General features: G+C 42.4%; 1 protein-coding gene across 1 annotated transcript in view; it reads right to left on the bottom strand.

Annotated features, from left to right (window-relative positions):
- stet (stem cell tumor) overlaps positions 1-22,167 on the bottom strand; it is a 242,801-nt gene that overhangs the window by 4,045 nt on the left and 216,589 nt on the right. The window contains exons 7-8 of the mRNA XM_066739208.1: positions 13,825-13,982; positions 7,980-8,092 (exon numbers count right to left, since the gene is read on the bottom strand). Of these exons, the coding sequence (XP_066595305.1) occupies positions 7,980-8,092; positions 13,825-13,982 (271 nt within the window). The remainder of the gene's footprint in view (positions 1-7,979; positions 8,093-13,824; positions 13,983-22,167) is intronic.

Raw genomic sequence — 22,167 nt, 5'->3', positions numbered from 1 at the left:
CACCGAGGAAATATGTCGAACAAAGGAGGCAAGAGGCAGCGTGTATATTCGGCGAATGAAAAACTGCACGGTTGAAAACACATGAATATTTTCCACGCAGAGTTGCATATTAAGATAATACACGCGCCAACTCGATAAAGTCTCTGCTGATTGCAGATTGTCTCATAACTGCGTTTAAAGTTTGCACTCGACAGTTTCGTAAATCAAATGCCTCGATAAATTGCTTACATAACGTTCACACTTTTCATTTGTATATATAGATTCTATTCGAAGCTTTCACTGGAACTGTCGATAAAAATTCCTACAAATCGTACCACTTACTGGAGCTCGACAAAATTTTCGATAGAAAAAAAAACACAGAAATTTTCATTTTGGTTCGATTATCGCACAGTTTTATGGAAAATTGTAATCGATCAATTTTATCTTGTTTCGTCGTATTATTGGATGATGGAGGGATGGAGGGGGAGGGGGGGGGGGGGTAGATTTTCTCCGCACATATATACAGCTATACGTATATAGAGTACAGGATGATTCTCGAGAGATGAAGCTGAGAATGAACCGTTTGGGAGTATTAAAGGGGTGTAGAGGGGGGTAATAAAATATGGCAAACGTCAGCTTTTAGGAGAAGAATCGCTTGGCTGGCTTCACTCTCGCTTTCGGAGGCCTCTATTTATTATCCGATAAAGCGTAGTGGCCACAATTACCGGGCTTTTTACGATCGGGATTGCCGTAAGGCAAAGCAGCGCGTAAATAAAGATAAGAATCGGCCGTAGTGGCCAGTGTGTCGCGTATTCTGAGAAAAAAGGGAAAAAGAAAAAAGGTGAGCGAGTTAAGCGAGTCGATGCTATCGGGGCCCAAAGATGGTGGCTACGTGTAAATATCGCTTGACCGCTGATGGTAACACGCGACGCTATTCGCTTGCTTTATATATATGTATATAGTACACTGTTTTACTTTCCATGTATAAGTGCTGGGTTCACTCTCGTTACCCAACTATAGGGAGAGAAGCTTACATCGCTGCTGACCATCGCTCAATTCCCCGTCTGACAGCTGCCGTCTACCCATGACCCACCTCCCGAGTCTCTAACTTCTCCCGTATTCCATTAAATTTCTGCTTCTGTCACTTTGCCATTAAGCGACATCTCTCAATTATAGCAGCGCGATGTAACTTGGCGAAAATATTTTCAATTTTTATATTTGTATGTATGAGGTTTTTTTTTATTTTCAGTCGGGTGCCCTTTGGCCAAGCAACAGATGTCTGGGAAAAAAATTCGCTCGGGTGTAGATTTCCTCGTTCCCCCCCCCTTCCTTTCTCTTTTTTAAAAAAGAAAGTCACTTGCTTATTTCGTGCCATTTGCTAATTAATAATTCATTTTACTCCGAGATTCACTAGTTTGACATAGCGTTATAACTTTTCCACGTAGCCGGATCTCGTGCCAAACGAAACTATGTATCTCTGTTTCCATAATATATTTCTTAATTTATTTAGGAGAAATTATTTTTTCATATGCTCGTACATCACTGGTCGAGAAAGGAGATCTCGTTGATACGAACGACGGGAAATATATTTTAAAGAATTAAATTGAACGGACTGTCAGTTTTTAGTGAAAATTGTTTAATAAATGCAGAACGATGCGGTTTGATGGGAGAGGGGTTTGGGACGCAACGTAAAAATGCGTGACAAAATAAAGGCTCGGATCCAACAAAATAAATGGAAAAATCAGTCGTCGGTGAAATATATAAAGCGCAATATTTCACGCTTCCGGTTTTTTTTTATGTGGATAAGGTATATATACCTATATATTATCTTCTTATAATCGCAAAGAAATGATTAAAGTGCAATAATAAACTCGAGTACTTTGTGTATATAATACGAATTCGATGTGTGCAGAATGGAAGATCGAAACTGCAGAGAATCGCGTTTGGTGTGTGGGCGGATGCGGAAATGGGCACGCACCGTGGGAAACGGAAGAGAAACTGAGAGGGTGTATGGTACGAGGGAGGGAGAGAGTTGGATAGTTTCCTAAATCGAAATGGAAGCGATGACCGAGCAGCCAGCAGGTACCACCTGTCATCCGAGGAATTGACCGATGACCACTTTCTCCATCCCCTGTTCTTCCAAATTTCTCCATAATTTTCATATTTTTCAACTAAACTTCAATCATCCATCCTCCTATAAATCACTATTAAACAAATATCAAAATTGCAATATATCGACCAAAAATTTTATCATATTAATGGCGACAAGAAGACGATCTAATTTTAAGAAAAAATTTACACAATTATAATCGATCTATTGCAATGGAATAGTTCAGTATAGTGAATTGTAAATGGCTTAATGGTATATTCAATAATTTATCTTTCATTATTAATATACAAATAAACTAATTAAAAAATACACGTCAGAAGTTCTAATTTTAATCACGATCAAAAGATGAACTAATACCAATAAAAAATGTCTACGTTTCTAATCAATTGCTTGTATGAAGAATATTCTAGTAGCGAATTCGCATTGACTTCATGGAATTTAATAGTTGGTTGAAAGTCTTGCATAGTGAAGAGGAAAAGAGAAAGAGAGGAAAGACAAGAGCATAGAATAGCATTTAATGCACTCGCGTGTAGCGAATAAAATTCCGGGTAGCGTTCAAAGAAATTGGCGGAGGCGATGCATCCGTAAGTCTTTTTTCGCCGGCGCGACGTAGCGTACCGATTGCTTTACGATTTGCATTCCTAGCGTCGAGTATCTGTAATTGTATAGGCTTGCAGTTAAAGTATCTTTTTGCGTGAAAAAATTTCTTAATTACGTTTCTTCGTGAAATAAGCTACGGTGTGTATTACACTCGATTCAAAGAAATAATTATTTCTCGAAATAACCTGACCCATGTATTTTATTTGCAAAAATTTATCAGTGTTAATTATTGTTGAGGTTAAGTGGCTTATCGAAGTTATTGAATTGCTGGATTCGGATTCTGGATGAGAAAGACAAACGTGGTAGTAGATGCTTGTCGTCCTGTTAAATGGGGCGGAAGTGGTGGAACGGGCAATGGGGTTGGGAAGAGGGGGAGGGGGGGGGGGACTGTTACGAGGTACATTCATTACTCGGAGTCAATTACTTAAGTACGGAAACGTGGTCGTCACGCCCAGGCACAATGGTTCCTTCGCGTGCTGCAATTAAGACAACGAAGCTTGGACTCTTTATACGCACTGCCATTCCTCGCTTACTACGACCGTAAAGCATCGATTATCACAAATGTACATAGAGAATGGCTTGACTTTATATCCAAGCTTGACATCGACGATAAATTTCAGCCTGATCCAGAAAAGTTCCTTCAATTTCATAATGTACTCGTAAATAATGCGTGTCAGCATTGGCAGTTTTTTCTAAGCTCTATATAACATTTTCCAACATGAAATCACATTCTACGATAGTAATTCCAGTGTTACGGTTTAAACATGTTCATTCGTGAGAAGAAGAAGAAGACACGCTCGTATAATTGGACCAATAAATCAGAGGTTTATGGCTTTCTTGAAATTAGAAAATTTATTTAAATCCTCCTTATACAGGATAAATTCGGTGTTACTGTTAAATATATCTGACTGCGAGAAGAAGCTGATGGTCGAATTGGATCAATAGACCAGAGAGGTTTATGGTTTTCTCGAGGTTATGAAATTCATTTGAATCCTCGTTAGTCACCTTTGCCTTTGGTTGGAAAGGATTGAGGGATGGATAGACGGGGAGAAGGGACAGAAAGAATGAGGGAAGGAGCGAGAAAGGGATGAAAAGGGGATGAAAAGAGGTTAGTAAAGGGAAAGTAGGTCGCGGCTCGAGTGACTCGACAAGCAGCGATGCGGATTAATGTCTCGGTGACCTACTGTTACCCTTCAACATTCTTGTGCAAACCCCCTTGAAAATCCCCACCAGCAGCCTAAAGGAATTCATTCGTGTTTTTCACGATTTCACGCCAACTATGAATTTCCAAAGCCTCTTCCCTCCCCCGTGCAACCAACCCTCTGCAACACGTCCTCTTCCCCTTTTAACCTCCTCGGTCATTTCCCCTCCCAAACGCATCAAGCCTTTTTCTCGCGCAGTGCGTTAAACGACTCCTAATTGCTCTCACGCAGTTTTTAATTCGTCCGTTTTTACGTTTCAATCAAATTACGAAGCGTACGTCGCTTCAAAGGCTAAAAATTTCAAACGAGTTTTCCACGTCAAATTTATATACTATATATATAAAGAAAATCCAGTTTCTTTTAAACGATTACACAGCTTTATGGGTGATTTACGATTATAATAAGAAATATAGGTAAACCGCATTAGAGATTGGGGCGTTAAAAACAGCAAAGGGGGTGAGTGGAAGAGAAAGGGGGTGGCAAGTGGCGAATTTCAATCTTCGGAAAGTTGTAAAACGAGGAGTGGAATGTGGAGGTATTACGGTATAACATAAGGAAGGTAGGAAGGTGCACGATCGTGAAAGGCGAACGTGCTAAGCGGCGTCGTATTCGCGTGGCGTTCCTCCGACGTCAGTCCAGCTTGAATCTTCCGGAGCACGAGGATCCGAGTCCAGCGTGCTGCTGTACGCTCCAAGGTAGCGGGTTAACGGAGTAAAACAACGTAAAACGACGTAACGGAGCTGCGGTATCTCGTACGATGAAGAACGGAAAGTTTCGAATTTTGCGTGTAGTCTGGCTTGGGCGTATTAGCGGTTCAACGAGAGGAAACGGGCAGCAGCCCTTCTATATATATAGATTCACCTTGGGAAACCTCGAGGAATGGGGTGACCGGTTGGAACCTCCTCCACACTGGCGAGGGTTAAATCGTTACGAATGCATCGGCGTACTTGCATCGGTCGACTGTAAATATATATATATATATAGCTGCAGCCTCAATTTTCTCCTCTTCCTTTGCTGCATCGTGACGAGTCAGCCAACCCCACCTGCACCCTCGATTTCTCCCTTTCACTCTGGAAAATTATCCAGCCCGACCGCGACCGACAAAGCGAGTGCCAATCGCCAATATAGCTATTGTACTACGAGAAGAAGACAAATTCCGGCTGGTAATTACAAAGGATAATAATGAGTTTCTCTTTAGTGCGGTGTATCGCAAGAGTACCAATAATGCGGACGAGGGAGAAGTCTGACAAAACAGGGTTGAGGAAGGGTAGACTTCCGGTGCGAGGAGGTAAGGGACCAATGGTGTTTGTGTGCAGTGTATTTGTGAGTGTGTCTCGGCTGGTTAGGGCTGTCTCACTCGTTAAGGCTTCGTGCTGCTGCTCGCAGACTATGCGAAACTGGCCGAGTCGATTGCGTGACAGCCACGACAATTATACATCGCCATTTGCATGCCGTATCCACCTTCGTCGAGCAACGACGTTAACTCGACAACGATAACCAACGGACAACGCGTTACCCACCACTACCAACCTCGACCCTTCGAACCAACATTGTTTGTAATTTTACCATCTATATATATATATATATATATATGTATATATAAATAGGTGAAAAGACTATCCTCTTGTATCTAGTGTCCTCTCTGGGGTAAATTTATTTAAAAGGAATAAAAATTCCAAAACTCTTGGAAATTCTCGTGAGAAAATGGAGTATATATATATATATATATGTGAAGTATTTGGAAGAAGGCGAATGTTTTTGGGAGCGATTTAGAGAAGTTGCGAGTACTCTTGGAGACAGGGTGGATTGGATGATGGGTCTCTGAACCGAGTGTTCGGGGGAGAGTGGGAAGTAAGAGGGGGAGGGGTAGGGGGGTAGAGAGTTGATGGAGTTGAATCGGAAGTGGATGCGCTGTCAGACAGCCAGGCTGGGCTGAGCCTCTACTAAGGTGAATATTGCAGAAGGGTGAGGGGTGGTAAGACGCGCTGGGGAGGTTAGGATGAAGAAAATGGGAATTCAACCGCGAACAACGACACGGGATGCAAAAATGCCTACGTGTGTCTCTTGTGTATAGCTTGGATGTAATACGTATATGTCGTGGTACATACCGTTACTATAGATAGCATTTGCAATCGCATTACTCCCCCCCCCCCCCCCTCCCTCTTCCTTGCACTCCCAACATTCTCTCTCGCTCCGACTCACCCCACGTTTTTTCCTCCGTGCCATTTACACTTTACGTCCTTGAGCTTGCTCCTTTTCCTCATGATCTGCCACGTGAGATTGAATTGGACAGAATGGAGGGGGTGAAACAGCATTGGACATCAATGAGGAACAACGCAATTCGAAATCTCCAGCGTTTCCATTAGCGAGAATAGACGAAGGCCCGACCAGTTGCGCGTTCATGGTGCAGGTAGTATATAGGTAGGGGAAAGGAAGGGGGCTGCTTTTAAACAACATCCGAGTCGGGGAGGGATAGAAAATGAAGAGTGAGGGCTTTTAGAGGAGCCGAGAAAAAAGTTTGGTTTGAGAAAAAGTGTACGAAACTGGAGTATACGGATCGGGGGGTGGATGAGAGTGTGTATAGGGTATAATGGAGAGCAAAGAGCAGGAATTACAGGGTAATTGATTATATATATATATATATATATATATATATATAAATTTGAAAACAGTATCAAACTAATTTGAAATTCGACCTTGAAATTTGACTTGCTCGAATGGTACATTGGGAAAGTGGCAAGAAACGGGGGGAAACTGAAAAGGATAGAGAGATTCCGATGAGAGTGAAAGAAGAAAAATGATTGTACCGGTGGGACGTTAACGCGCGTGGTAGGAAAGATAAATCACTGCTACTGAGAAGTATACCGAAGGAGGCCGTGAGTATCCTCCCGTCGCCATTTTGCGCGCGACTCAAGCTCTTTTCAAATGAACAGTTAATTAGTTTGTTACCGCGAAAAATCCCTCGCCATTAATCCTGATTATCATTCGCATTGCCGGATTCTCCGAGCTCCTCCGCGCCATAAATCCTATTTTCCAGTACTGCATCGCTCTCGTTTCCAAAGAAATAAATTTGAATATGCTCGTTGCTGCTCGATATACGTAATGTATTACTGACTTTCGGAATATCAATGGGATTTTTTCGTTATTTTCATTTGAGTCAGCAGTACGTGCTATATGTATACGGGCGAGGAAATGAATTATGAGGGGGGGGGGGGGGATAGGGTGTTCTGGCAATTCCTTCGACGTTTCAGTGCACTCATTAATCGACATTCTCGAATTCTGTTTTCGTCACCTTCGGCAGCTCTTGGAGCTTCATCATTGCGAAATTCCCTTTCGCCCGGTCCTTCCCAAAGCTTTATTATTCATGCGCGCTGTATTTGCAACGTTTTACTTTCATGACTGCTAATAACCTGGGATCCGCGTCTAATCGAATTTATGCAAATGGCAATTAGGTGTACACGGATACGCCCGGGCGCTTCCCTTGGGTCTTCCACCCTCTCCCCCTCTCCTCCTCCGCCGCCCCCCTCTCACTCTCCCTTCCGACGCCCCCGGCAGTCGCCAGAATGAGAAAATCCGAATCGGAGACGACACCGAATTGTTGGCAACGTCGCGACGGCTGGTACCAGATGCGCATAATACTCTCCTCGTCCCTACAAACTAAATTCGCACATTCACTCTCATCCTTTCTTGTGTTTTTATTTTCCTCCCTTATATATATATATATATATATATATATGCAATAAACCAAGGTCCTCCCAAAATTACTATCCAGCCGTCATTAAAGCTCCACACAGATGACAACTGTCGAAAATTACGGCAATATTTCATCAAATCCTACCCAGGATTCGTTGTTTTTGCTTTTGTTTAAATTAAATATTTGATAATGTCTGTTTCGCTTTGTTTCATAAACAGATACATTTCACTCCGACTCACCGGTTGTTTTATATATATATATATATACTAGTCAAAGAGACCGATTAATAATCCTGCGCTGAAAAGCGGAAGGAGCACTCCTTGATGAATTGTTTGCTCCTTCAGGATTCTACGTAAAAAAGGATTATGAAGCGTAAAAAAATGAGATTACTCACCAGCTAGCACTCCGGCCATGTAGACAGTGGCGATTCTTAAACTTCCGTGCACCATCTCCAAGGGAAGTCCCACAACCACCTGCACTGCTAGATTAAAGAGCAAGTGTAGCCACCTGAAAATAAATTTACTATTATAGTGACTTTTTCACTTTTAACGATTTATTATTTTCTCTGAGTTCGTAATAATTTATGGTCGTAGCTGCTATTAACAGATTCTCTTATTGATTTTCTCCAATCTAAAGTTCTATTGGAGTTATCGAAACAAACTTAGCAACGCTTTTTCTTCAATATTGTACGAAATTTTCGAAGAATATTTCGATAAACTGTCAATCGTTGGTTGACCTTAGGTTATTTAATTAGAACGACTATTTTATGTTGTTCATCGGCAATTATGCGAAGCTAGATCGAGTATTTTTGCTGCTCCACAATTAGATTTACAGATGATTTCCATCGTGGAGTAATTCGATCGACGAATAACTAGATTTTCATCATAAACGAAGACTTTCTTTTCGCAAAAGACCTACTAGAGACTCGTTATATCATGAAAGACTAATCGTCGACGAATAAAAAAATAAGTGGCATTGGATAAAACGTAGTGATCGATTGGGGATAAACTATAGAGCTAATCAAAAACCGTTTGTAAGAAAATCGAGTTAATTAAATGAATTTGTCTTTAATTGTTATCGGAGGAAATTAAGGTAAGAAAATATACAGTTTGGAGGATAATTTCTTATTCGATAATGATTCTACTTTTCTGAAGGTATAAACGTTAAATTGTTCGAAGTTTAGGTTTTAATTTGTAAATATTTCGGGAATTCAATGAATTCGAATTAACACTTTTATTTTATTGCAATCTCGCTGCGTATTCGTGAACTTTCACTGTAAGATACATTCGTCTTTATTGTTCTAACATTTCTTTAAAGATCCTAGATCATTATAGCTCGCCAAAGGGTCGGAGCTTGGGAAAAAAGGCGACGAGAAGATTTGACCAAATTAAAGAAGTTACACATTTCGTGCAACTTCCTCTCAAACGATTATTAGAGCAAATCCTGAGAATTTCAGGGGGAAAATGTCGAAACTCAATCTCGGAGAAATCGTGTTCAATGGATGTTGATAAAAGCTCTGAATTCCTAAAAGAGGGGAAAAAATTGCCAAGTAGAAAATGAGAGAGTGAGTGGGTGTGTGAGTGCGTGTGTGTATGTGTGAGAAAGAGAGAGAGAGAGAAACGTTTGGATATTGGAAAAATGGGTGAAGTGAGTATTGAAATTGTAACGAAAAATGGGAAGATTGCGCAAAGTGGGAAGAATAATCTGGTATTACTGAAAGAAAAGTGGGAGTAAAGAAAGAAGAAGGAGGAAAAGGGAAAGGGATAAAAAATGGGGGACGTGCTTGTATTTATCAGGGACAGAAAGCTGCCAGTCTCTGTCGGAGCCTTCTGAAAACGGTTATCGACAGCTATCGATTGGGCATAAGTAAGCAATTGTCGAAATGGACCAAATATTGGAAAATTGTTCGCTTCCAAAACACGAAGATATTGTCGATACATTCGATAGTTTGTTTTACGGTGATTAAACGTATGGAATCCCTCATTCAAGTCTGGAAATCCCTCGAAATTAATCCCATTTCTTCTATTTTCAATACATCTTCCCTTTCCTTATTTTCCATTCTCACAAAAAAAACCAAATTTCCCTTGATAAAACAAGCATAAGAAGGATGCATTCGTTACGAATTAATTACACGACTGTGAGCTTATTATTGTTGAAGCAATTTGTCTAGGTTTTATAGAGAGATCATTATTTTTCTGGGGCAAGAGAGAGAGAGAGAGAGAGGGAGAGAGTTGCGAGGGAAGCAGAGGGTGAAGGACACAATGGAAGTGATAATTCATGGGCGAGCAAGGGGACATTAATTTTCTAGAAAAAACAAACACGAAGGCCTATAATTAAAGTTTATTGCAGCACGCGCGACTAGTTAAGAGACGATTTGCGGGCCACGCTGGCTCAACTTACTCGCGTCGTTCCACGAGGCTTCCTCTGTCCATGTCATGCTATATCGCGACCTTATGAAAACATGGCTCGAACAATGTTTACCGAGAGAAGCCACTCGGCTGATGGTAAGCAAACCCTTGCAAAATTTTAATTTCACCCATGTATCCCTCCTAATCACTTTCACGCTTCTCTTTTTTACGTCACATATAATAATAATAACAATGCTATGCGAGACTCGCAGTATCGGCCTTTGAGGAACGAAAGAGTTGTATATATATATATATATATATAGGCTGCTTTGAACCCGGCTGAAACAGAGGTGGACGATTTGTCATTCGGTTGGACGCGGAATGGAAATAAATCGCGGCAAGAGACTGGCGTCTATTCGACGTGGATCGCTCCCGAGTGAAACGAAGATCCGGTGTAATTTGTCGCGCGGGAACAATGAGAACGCCGTCCGTCTAATTGGTATCCAATTAAGCGAGGCCGGTCGATCGGTGCTCTTCGTGACGAGAATCCGAATCTCCCGATTCTTTCTCCTCATCTTCCTCCTCTCCTCAGCTTCTTCGCCCATATACCCGAACGTTTCTTCCTGCTATTCGCATTATGATTCACCGACTCTCTTCTCGACCACCGAACCAACTCTCCAAGACTCTCTCTCTCTCTCACTCTCTCTCTCGCGTTACTTTGACTTGCGTAATTCCTAGCCTCTAGAGAAAATACCAGCACACGGAAAGCTCTCGATGAATCTAATCAATAAAACAAAGATTTTAATGGCTCTCCTCTGGATCGTCCGATCGATCATTCGAGCAGTATTGGACATTAAAAGCATATTAGAGAATGGAATTCCGATTGGATGAGATTGGAATATCGAGAAGGTAGCTCATCTTAATGCTGTTTTCGGTTTTAACGATTCTGTCCATCGAACGCGGGGCTTCTTCCTTCGTTTGGAATTTCGCTGCAAGCCGCGCGCGCGATGGGACATTATGCATACGCGAGGAGTCGGCCCATTATGCGAGAGTCTAATGTCGCATAAATGGAAGAGGCCCCCGCGTACGTCCTCCTTAATATCTCTCTCCGCCGCCGTCGCGACACGGCCGTCGTCTCGCCACTTGTTCCTTTTCGCAAAACTTCCCCGAGCTTGATAGCAGCTGACGCGGCAAAATTTTCTTATTACTCTCATTTCTTTGCAACAACTCCCCTTAAGTACCTCACTGAGGCTTGTTTATATTTATCGAACTCGCATTTTTCCCTCTAATTTACGACATTCGGATGAAAGCTTCTAGCCTTCACGACGCGTTATATACCTTCCAAAAACATGGCTTGCCATGGAGAAATCCTCAGCTATTCATTAAGCTACCTCATATCACCACCTTCTCTCTCTCTCTCTCTCTCTCTCGTTGGCTGATAATATTCTTCCCTTCGTTTCATTAAATAAAATTTATTGCTCTGCTCAGTCGGCTTTAATTGAATTTGCAATTAGAGAAGAGGACAAAAAACAGTTGTTAATTGAGAGTTTTTATGGGATTATGTAGAGTATGGCGGGAGAGGAGTGTCGCGAATTCTCGCCTGTGAGTGGAGTTGCTCGTGAGAGAAACGAGACGGGAAGGCTGAAAAATCGAGACAATTGGCGTAATTGCAGGAAGTCTCCGAGACGCGCTCGCGCTGTCCACGAATAGACAAAAGCTGTCGAGGATGTTACAGAGGGAACCATGAAAAGGCTGCTACACTGCTGATGCTGGACGTCTCTCTGCAGTATACATATATACTGCGATGGTGGTGTGCTGCTAATACTCGACTCTCAAAATCTGATGGACATTGGGCACAAATAATAAACACGCGGAATACTCACGAATTTCACTGAAGCAACGCTTAATTGCCGTTTGCACAATTTTTATTTCTTGCTTTTATTATTATAGTACGGGAATTGTTGCTATCTCGTGCGAAATAGTGCGTCATGCTCTCTCTCTCTTTTTCTCTTCAATTTGCAGCGCGATAAAACTATATATTCTATTGTTTAAGGACGTTGGTAAGAAATTCTAAATTAGTCAGAAATCAATGGTATTTAAATTAGCTAATATTATATTCTAAAAATTAAAATACTGCATTTTTTCCCGTACATTTTCAATACATTATTCATGAAAAATAATTGATGAAATATACCATTTTTAGATTCCTCATAATAGCTTATGTTAAAACTGTAATTTCATTCATTCGTGAACGATGAAGGATACAAATTAAAATTTTTATAGAAAAAATGAACTCCCACGCACTATTGAATATTAACTAATATAATTTTTGAAGAACTTTAAATTGCAAGATTAATGGAAAAATGAATAGTGTTTCATTGACGAGTCCCGAACATTCTTATACCTCGTACGAGTGTTTATATAAACCTAGGAATAATTCGTGTTCCAGGTACTCTGGGCTGTGCAGTTACGAATGGCTTCAATTCTTTTTCTTTATTTGCAGCAGCACGCGTTGGTCTGCAAGCGAAGAGGGCAAACGGCCAAAAGGTGGGGAAAGTTTTCAACGCGCGAAGCTCTCTAAATTATTCATGGAAACGCCAGATAAGGCGACCGTTTTTCCCGCGTGCGTATGGAAGCTGCGATAAGAGTGACCGACCCTCCCTTCTGGAAAACAACCCCTTCCCTATTAAGGCCATCCTATATCCTGCAACACCTAGAGGAAGGACACCATCAGGAACCGTATCGCGTTATATAACTGCATTATATTCCACGGAGAATTATGGTTCTCCTCGGAGGAAAAAACCTGCTCGAATTGCGTAAGCTGGCATTGTTCGAGAAACTCGCAGAGTTCCTATAAACGCTCCAGAAGAAGAAGAAGAAGGAGAAGAGGAAGAAGAATACATAAGAAACGCAGTCGTTCTCGCGCGTGTGGATATCGCGTCATCAATCTTCAAAGATTTTCACAGAATTTGACAAAAGGCCTCCTCTCTGTTTTTCCATCTTTCCATCGTTAGTTATACAATGCGTGAAATGATAAAAAAATATGTCTCTACAAAGTCCAATCGTATCTTTTCGCGGGGACAAGGATAAGTTTTCAGGAGAAACTGCATTAGTGAAAAAACATGAGTCGAGGGGAGAAAGAAGTCGAATTATGTAACTCGATAATGCTCGGAGGAGTAAGTTTCGAAGAAGAAGGTCCTGATGTCGCGTGGTTACCGAACTTGAGGACGCTTGGATGGAGGGTAGGGTGTGGGGGGTCAAGCAAAATATGGCCACGGTAAATACGTCCATCCTGAATTATTCAGAGCGCTTCCGGCGTCCGCTGTATCTCGCAGCGTTTGTATAATTAGATGGGGATTCATCTCGCTATACATAAATGTATTCTATTTAGATTTCGTATAATTTTGTAAGAGCTAATGCAAGCTGTACGCCTGGACTTGCGAAATTTCAATCACCACCGTGCATGTTCTCCAAATATATATTTCTTTTCCAATTGATCGATGTACATGCGTCATTGATCAATCAACTCGTTTCTCTGGCCCTCATTAATTATCACTAACTTTGTACCAAGATCGGAAAACTTTCAGCTTTTCCCTCATAAGCTGAAAACACATTTTGTAACGTGTTTTCGTTATAAGCGAAAGTTTTGCCACAGTTGATCCACATCCAGTCGAGCGAAATTTTTCAGGAAATTCTGGATATTCTTTTGCAGGGAAAAGTTTGGAAGAAAAAAGTTTCTGGCGGCATTTGCGCGCTGGATTTTTGACGTATCGGTTCTTCATCCTGAGGCGAGAACGGTAAGGAAGAAAAAGGGTTGAAATTGGAAAGATGAAGAAGTATGCGTGTAAGTATGGGTATATACAAGCGGAAGCGAGTATAGAATAGACTTACCCGGCGTGAAGGAACATGTAGAAGGCGAACCTCCAGAGTTCGAGGCGCTTGTCTGGCCTGTAGACGAAGACCCTGTAGATGAAGACACTGTCGATGGCAACAGGTCCCGAGGGATTCACCTCACCCATCGCTACCGTATAATACGTGAAGAAGCCCAGCTGCAACGAGAAAGACAGAAAACACACGATTAATCGCCACTCCTACATTTTCTCCACATATATATATATATATATATATATATAATATCCACGACAGACACTCTTTCATTTTTTCATTCATTTTCAGCTCCAGTGGATAACTCGAGGATAAGGGAGACTCGAAGGAAGCCACGATTGATATTGGGTTTTACGCGGGGAGATCGAGAGTCAAGTTGTTTTCCATGTTTACGGGTTTAACCCCGGCGGCTTATATAAGTGCTCGTATAAATATGATTGGTGGTGAAGAACGGAGGGCAAACTGTGCGGGTAGGGACGCGCGTGCTTCGGGAAGGCTCTCGGGGAGTGCGTTTTGAGCGGATTTTTTTCTTTACAGAAACGTGGTTTCGCCTTATTGATGTAGCAGCTACGTCGCGATAAAATCGACGGAGAGAGAGAGAGAGAGAGAAGCTAAAGTTTTCCCTCATTTAAATCGTTTCATTTTTCGCGAAAATAATTACAGCAGAATTTTTTTCTTTCTACATCCACGCGAAGCAATTGAATGGTTCGAATTGAAAAGCTTCTTCTAGAAAAAGGTAAAGGAAGGACTGCGGTTAGAGTGCTACTCGTTTAAATGTAATAATTTAGGAGGTATTTGATTTCTTTGGTTTCATGGTCGTAGTGGTGTTTGGCGTGTGTGTCGCGGTTATTACAAGAAATTACTTTTCGCGCCAGTAGCGGTGAGAATAAAATTTCAGTAAGCAACCGGCTACTCGAGAGTTTCCTTTGAGAATGCTTTTATTCAGCGGCTCGAGCTATATTGTTAGAGCTGGAGATGGGAGAGGGGGCGGCTGGGAGGTAGCCACTGATTATGTGAGCTTTCAAGTTTACGAGTCGCAATTCGGCACAAAGGGAAAAAATGCACGGAACGAGTCATTTTCGGCACAAAGATCCTCGAGCTTTTACCTTACCTCCTCGCGATCTCGTTCCGACCTAAGTACGTCTCAGCGAAGAAATGCAATTCGCACCGAAAAGCTCTTTCCTCCCTTCCCCTTTTCTCTCTCTCTCTCTCTCTCTCGCATACACTCACACACACACACCAGCTTTCGATTTTCGTACATCAACAGAGGGCCAAGCTAGCTTCTCCTTTTCGCACCTAGCACCCCCAAAATCCTCCAACTGCGCAGGAAAAAAGAAAATTAATTTTTTCACCAACACACTTCACAAAGAATTCTCTCGCAGTTTTGCTCGGCTAACGCTGCTGCTTGTATATTAATTTTTCTCCTAACATTTTCTCTGTCAAGTCTCGCTTTACCGCGGTTCCCAGCCACAGAATTTTCCTGATGAGCCCCGGCGTGCCATTTTCTTGACAACTTTCAAGATCATTCTTTTCCTCTGCCATTTCACGATTATCAGAAGATTACCGCGCGGGTTGAAATGCACACAGGCAAATATCGCGCAACGCGGGAATTCTCCGTGTGTACACGGTAAGCGGGAATATTTGTATGCCACGGAGGAACATAAATGCATAAAACGATACTGGATCCAGCATTCCTCCGAGGAATTTCAAATTCAACGAGAAATTGGGCCGAAATGCAATCGATGTACAATTTTATACCAATCGAGAGATTTTCACCTTCCTTATCCTTTTTATGCCAATCACCGGCGAAAGTCTTATTTGGAAAATTAATCTCGACGTTTCTTCTCACTCTTATATTGCTATTTTTTTTATTAAAGAGCGTATATATATATATATACAACTTTGTAAGATTATTCCATGTTTATAAAAAAATCCACCACTCTTCCTCCATTCCCCAGTCTTTGTTTTACAATAAAGATAGAAATTATAAGGATTTCGTGGAGAGAAACTTCGTTTCTTTGTCCGTTCTACCGGGTGAAACTTGCATCCCGCTGCTCCATCGGCGGTATAATAGCCATGAAAGGGCCAAGGGTGTAATTAATTAATTCTGCTTATAAATCCTATGGCCGTTATCCACTGGCTTTTTTCACTGCTCCGTCCGATAATCCAGCTTGGCGGGCCTCGCATAATCGTTTTGTTTCATTCGTAGCCCTCTGGGTCTCTAATAAATTAGTTCCGCTTCCCTCCTTCACAGTGCACCCTCCCCCCCCCCCCTCCTCCTCTTCACCACTTACAGTATTTTCACCCTCTTTTGTCGTTTGTCTCGCACCGCGACTTCAAGTCGCCCTTCTCAGCGCGATGTATTTACGTCGGCGGCCTGAAATAGTTTTAAGGGAAGCGTGGAGTGGAAGGGGTTGCTTGCTTAAAAGGACGAGGACGCAGAGTCTTTGTCCTCAAAGTCGCTCTCTGCGCCCTTTTTTTTCGCTACCGACGCCCTCCCCCCCCCCTCGCTCTCTCTCTCTCTCTCTCGGTATCCACCCAGCAGCGAAAAATGTCCGCTGGGAAAACCGTCGGGAACGTCGAATGCACCTACGGAATCTTCAAACGCCTGCTGATTTAGCTTCTTTCCCCGCTTTCTCTTTTTAATCGCCACTTTGGGAAATAAGAGAATCGCTCGCTGCTTCGAATTCCTAGCGGCGACTCTTTGTAAAAACATGCATAATTCTGTGCTGAAAAGTTTCATGCATTTCAGGAATTATTGCGTGTCTTTGCGAGCCTTAAATGCTGTACGTTTGATGCGATAGGAACGCAATGTCTTCGCAACTCGTAGTAGTGACTTAAATTAGAAATTTCTAGAGGAATAAATAAAATAAAAATTGTATGTAATATATAAGGATCGGTGGGGTATATGTATATACGGGAGAAAATGAAAGAGGTTTTATGAATGCTGTAGAAGATAATACGAGCTGACAGATCGCATAAGTGACAATTTAATCCCCTCGTGTGTATCATGGAGGAGTGAGTGACAAGGGAGGGGGTGGGGGGGGGGGGGGGCTACCATCGGTGACTGAAAGAGGCAAAAAGCTTCTTTCACGCACCAGCAGCGCCATCTTTGTTGAACGAGGAGCTTTTTGCGAGCTCAGAAAACGAACGGACTCCGATAATGCGCGAGGGTTTCCAAAACGAGAGAGGCTAAGCCCTAAGGACTCCCTCGGGAACCCCTTTCACCCTCCAACCACTTTAAAATCCATTGATTTCTTCTCAAATAAAAAACTTCCACTGTTTTTTACTCCCCTTTTGCTTAAAAGCTTTTCCAATGTAATTTCGCTGTTTATGTTTACATTACCGTTTATCTCTCCTATTTATTCGCCAACTTCAAATAATCCTCATTGTGCTATTAAAAAGCTGTAAACGTTTATTTTATTTAAGTAGCGCTTGACCGGTTAAACGAGCGTGTGGCGTGGCTCGAAAATTTCGCTGCAGCTTTTTGTCAATGTGCTCCCTCTCCCCCCTCCGTAGGGAGAACAAAATGTAAATTTCTCCTCGACGAAAAAACTTGTTACTTTGCTGTATTAAAATGTTTGTTTAGCTAGACTCTCGCTAACTGACACCGGGTTTAACCGTGAAATGATGTAATGAAGAATTCAGGTGGTAGCATTACAGCAAACAGGGAAGTTTGGCGAATTTTCGCGTGCAACAAGAGAGAAGTTTGTCACGCTGGACGAGCAAGCCTTATAAGGTTATTGGTGTTGGTAGACATTTTTTTCCTTATCCGTGCTTTGGAAAGCTGGCTCCTGCAGCACCCTTCCCCTTGGCAAGACAGGAAAAGAGGAAAGCTATCGGTGAGTGCGCAGTGTAATATTGTTAGGTATGCAAATTAAACCATTCAAAGGCTCTGATGAACTTCCGGAAGCTCTGGTGTGCTTGAAAAAGAGAAAAGCTCGTGCGCCACTAAGGGGGAGGAAGGGGAACGAAAAAGCACAGGGCCAAGTTTTATCCACCTTCGACCAAAAATGTGCTGGTTAAAAGCGAGACGCAGCCAGCAAACTCCCAACTTCCCTGAAAGGCCAAGCTTCCTACCGAGCTAGACAATCTTTTTTCTCCTCCCTTTTTTCCATGTAAATGATAAAGAATAAAATCTGATAATAAGCTCCGAGAACAATATCGGTTCGTAAAATTCTGGAAAGACGGTGATGAAAAAAAGTCATAAATTAAACTTGACTAAGATAAATAAAGATGAGAAAATTACAGGTATAAAAAGCAATTAATGCAAATGGAGAAGAATCGAGGAATGGTTGATTCGAAGCGCAGGTAGAATGATGATTGAAAAGGGATGATGGAGGTAGAAGTGGTGGAAGGGTAGTGGGGGGTGGCATAAAATTTGTGCGGCTGCCTAAGCACTAACTAGTTGGCGCCGACTTCGCGCGATGCTTGTCGGGTTGCGTTATATCGTCCAGAAAATCCCTAGGTTATGGGCCCGGAGGAATATACAACGAGTTCGATTCGACCCGGAGCTTTCTCTCCCGTTACATTCACCTATTCGCGCGGCTTAAGCTCTCGGGAATGAAAATTATACCCGATCCTCTTCTCTCACCCCTCCTTACATTTCCTTTCGCCGTTTTCTAACCTTCCGCAGATATTCACAACCCCGTAAAACAACCGGAACGTCCCTTGGCTCGAAGCTACCGTTTCTCGCACGAGTAACCTTTTAACTCTCCCCACTTCTTTATTACTAAATCAAATTAACTGCAAAACTGACCCTGTAAGATAATTTCACAACCCCTACAGAAGTTTTCAATCTTTCCGCTTTATTTGTATCCTCACTTTTCCCTAAAACAACAGCAATAACAGTATATATTGTTCAACCGGTATCAATCGAGGGTAAAGATAAGAGAGGGTGGAAAAATTTACGTTCCAAGTAGTATTGGTCGATCATTGGTCAGACGTGAAATTTAAGTTTAAAATTTATTCAACTTTCAAATAATTATGATACAAATTAATATCGATACTTCGAGCCTCGATAAATTTGCATAACGTTATTAAAGTACCAAGCCGAGCAATACTAACATTCGTGCATAAGTATGAAGGTTAGTTTTCTCGCGTAGCTGTGTTTCGAGATAAAGTTGAATCTGGGTAGTCTCCGCAGTGTGTCATAGACTATGTGTTTAGAGACTTTTCGTGGGGGTGTTTCAGCTGTGGCACGTCGGTTCAGAATTAGGGTGAGTGGAAAATGACTGGTGTGAGAAGATTTAGAGGTCAGTCTGCTCAGGCTAATAAGCAGGCAAATCTGCTGAGCTGGAAGCGCTGTGTGTGTATATATATATATATATATACATAAACACAGTATAGTATCGGACGGTAGCTTGTTGACTTTAATCGCGAGGTGTAGGGAAAACGTGCGTGAGCTGCAGCTGGAAAGAGGAACAAACGAGTGAAGGGTGAGGCGGGGGTGGATGAGGGGGGTGCAGAGAGGGTCAGTAACGATTGGTCGGGGGACCATATAAACTTGGCCGCATACAAATTTACACGGGATCGCGTTAAACCGTACAGACTACGCCATGTGGAAGCGTCCACTCCCACAAAAGCTATTCACGGCCCGGTTTGCGGTGAATCCATTCCGCCATCCCTTATCCCCCCTCCCTTCCCCCACTACTCGCTAATCGGCAAATCGCCGGACACGTAGCGGGCGCGCCCTCGACAAATTTCATTAATGCCCTGACAGTGCTTTGCTGTCGCTTCAAAACGAACAATGTTACCCACGTGAGGAAACTTGTTCATGCAAATTACTCATTATTTTTGAACATCCGCCATTGCGTTCGTTCCGAGAACAAAATCTTCTCCCCCTCCACCTGCCCCTTGAAATTTTAGGCTTATCCATATATATATATCCTTCGCGCACAGTTTTATTCAAACCCCATCTGTGCACATGGCCGATAATAAAGAAATGTCAGAGTAGTGCGAGAGCAATATTAATCAGCCGGGAGCTTGGTAAAATTTTGTGAAAAGCAATGGAAAGTTTAAATTTCCCGGGCACGAATGTCACGTTAGTTTAACGAGTGGTGACCGTCGCTGTATTCACCGGAAGTTTCAGAGAATCCACACGTTGCGGCAACCGCGTCCTCCCTGGAGATCCCGAGCCATTTCGCAACCCTGCAACGACACACCTGATCTCCTACCTCTGCCTCCACCCCCCTCTCCACTCTTCACTGCTCTCCCACTCCCTCGCAAACCCTCTTTCCTTTCCTGCTGACTCTCCGATCCACACGTTACAGCTTAGCTTCCACTTTGTCCCCGGAGTACCGAAATTCTCCCCTCCCTAAATCATAGAAATGTATCCAGATGCTAATATCGAGTAGCAGTGACGTCATGTTTATTGCCTCGTGCGACCAAAGGACCGACATTTGGATAGTTCGGCTGATAAATGAATGAACGTTCCGTGGAGCGCAGATATAGTTCGATAAACAATATGGCGGTGGTCTATTTTTTTCCTATAGCCCAGGCACAGGCAGAATGATCAATGCATCAATAATAGTTTATTGTGCAATAATTGGTCGTTTGCGTGAAACGATAGCTCCGCCGCGCAACGGCGGCATATTATGCTGCTAACAATGAGCTATCGCATTGTCGCATAAGTGTTACAAATGGCGCGGTGTAAGTGTAATTAATAGTGGTTGGAAAAAGGGAGGTGGAATAATAATATTACGAGGCACAGCACGGTTGAATTGAGTGGTTATAGGGAAATTGCAGTCGAGTTTCAGTGGTAAGGGTCTACGATTGGTCCGACAAAGCCCACCCAAGTATCGAAGCCAGGGGGGAGAAAGAGGAAACTCGATCCGACGTTTCGCACGCGATATTCCTCGCGAAATAAAAGCGCTGGCGAATAAAAAGAGATCTACGATAATTCTACAATGTTATTGCATCGAGAGCGATATAATTTGATATGTTGAACGGTTCGATCTATGGTCAATTACATTGATGCTTTATATATAGTTACGATGGTTATTCGCGGTAATTGCCATTAACGATGAGTCAGCTTTCTACCATTTCCCGTAATACACCATCACTAAAGTAAAACTATCCAAACGCAATATAAGTAATATTTGTGCTTATTCGTATACATGTATATAGAAATTCGGTTCGCGATGTGTGGTACCCCTTTCCCCTTAATACCTTATATAAGATACACAAGCTGAACCATTGTATTAAATAAAATATTTTAAGAAGCCAAGTCACATGGCTTTATTCCGCGATGTAAATTGTGGGGAGGGTTTTCTGGGAATTAGGGAAAATAAAAATGAAAGATGACGTAAAGGGATGGAGGATAAATAATGGTGTACCGAGGATAAAAGTAAATATAAAGAGGGAAGAAAGGCTGTCTGGATAAAGGACTGTAAGAAAAAAGGCTGTCCAGTGAAAGTACAAAGGTTCGGAAACTTTGCGTACTCCACGTGCGGCAAAAAAAGAATTTCTAAAATCAGGGAAGACCCTTGTGTAATGCAGTTGCAAAAATTTTCCGCTCTTAACAATGCGTGTTTCACATTACACGAGAGAGAAGAGAGTAAGCATAAAAAGTACGAAAGACAAATATAAGGAGGCGCCTGAGTGGGAAGGGGATTAGGAAAAAGCGTAGGAAAAAATGGAAAAGCCATTCGTGTCGTTTTATTGCGGTCCGTTTTCACCTCGTCAGACGCGGCGAATGCGGCTTCTGCCGTAAAAGGCTGATATAAAGGTGAAAGAGGGTTGTTTGCCTTACTCCACTCTCACCCCTCTTCCTTCTCTCCATACAAGCCATCCACCCCGAGCCTCCACGCCACTACAGAAAAAAACTGGCCATGAACGTCATTTAAACATATAATAACCAGCCCTGTTGAATTACATTTGCATTTATTTTTTTGCACTCTCCACCAAAACGTTCGTTCTAAAATTATACCCGTTTGATCAGTTTAGCAATCCATGGCTATAGTTTCAGTTCGCAACCCGACCAAATCCATTTGGATACATTTAGCAGTAGCCTGGAGCGTTTTAATTGTACGAGAAGGAGTTACTCGAGTACAGCGCGGAAAAAACAGCAGGGTGACACGCACCGATGCGATGTTTGCGTGTCGTTTCGAGCCCTTCGCATAGTTTTCCCTTCGACCGGCCAATAAAAGCTTCCTGTAAGCCTGCAAAAAGCCAAGATTACGCGAATTGCTCTTTTTGCTAAGGTCTTCCTACGATATCCCACGGAGTATACCGGGATCTCCGATAAACGAAAGAAAAAACTCTGGCTCGAGATACGGGGTTGAACTGGAGGGGGATGGGGGAATTTGTTCGGGACTGCTGGTAGGGGAAAGTCGGAGCAGATGGTTA

Source organism: Prorops nasuta, unplaced genomic scaffold (genome assembly GCF_024137725.1).
Source record: "Prorops nasuta isolate Cenicafe-Biocafe unplaced genomic scaffold, Cenicafe_Pnas_1.2 PNAS00019, whole genome shotgun sequence".
Taxonomy (NCBI): Eukaryota; Metazoa; Arthropoda; class Insecta; order Hymenoptera; family Bethylidae; genus Prorops; species Prorops nasuta.
Note: the sequence above shows the minus strand (reverse complement) of the source record. Positions and strands in the feature narration are given on the sequence as shown.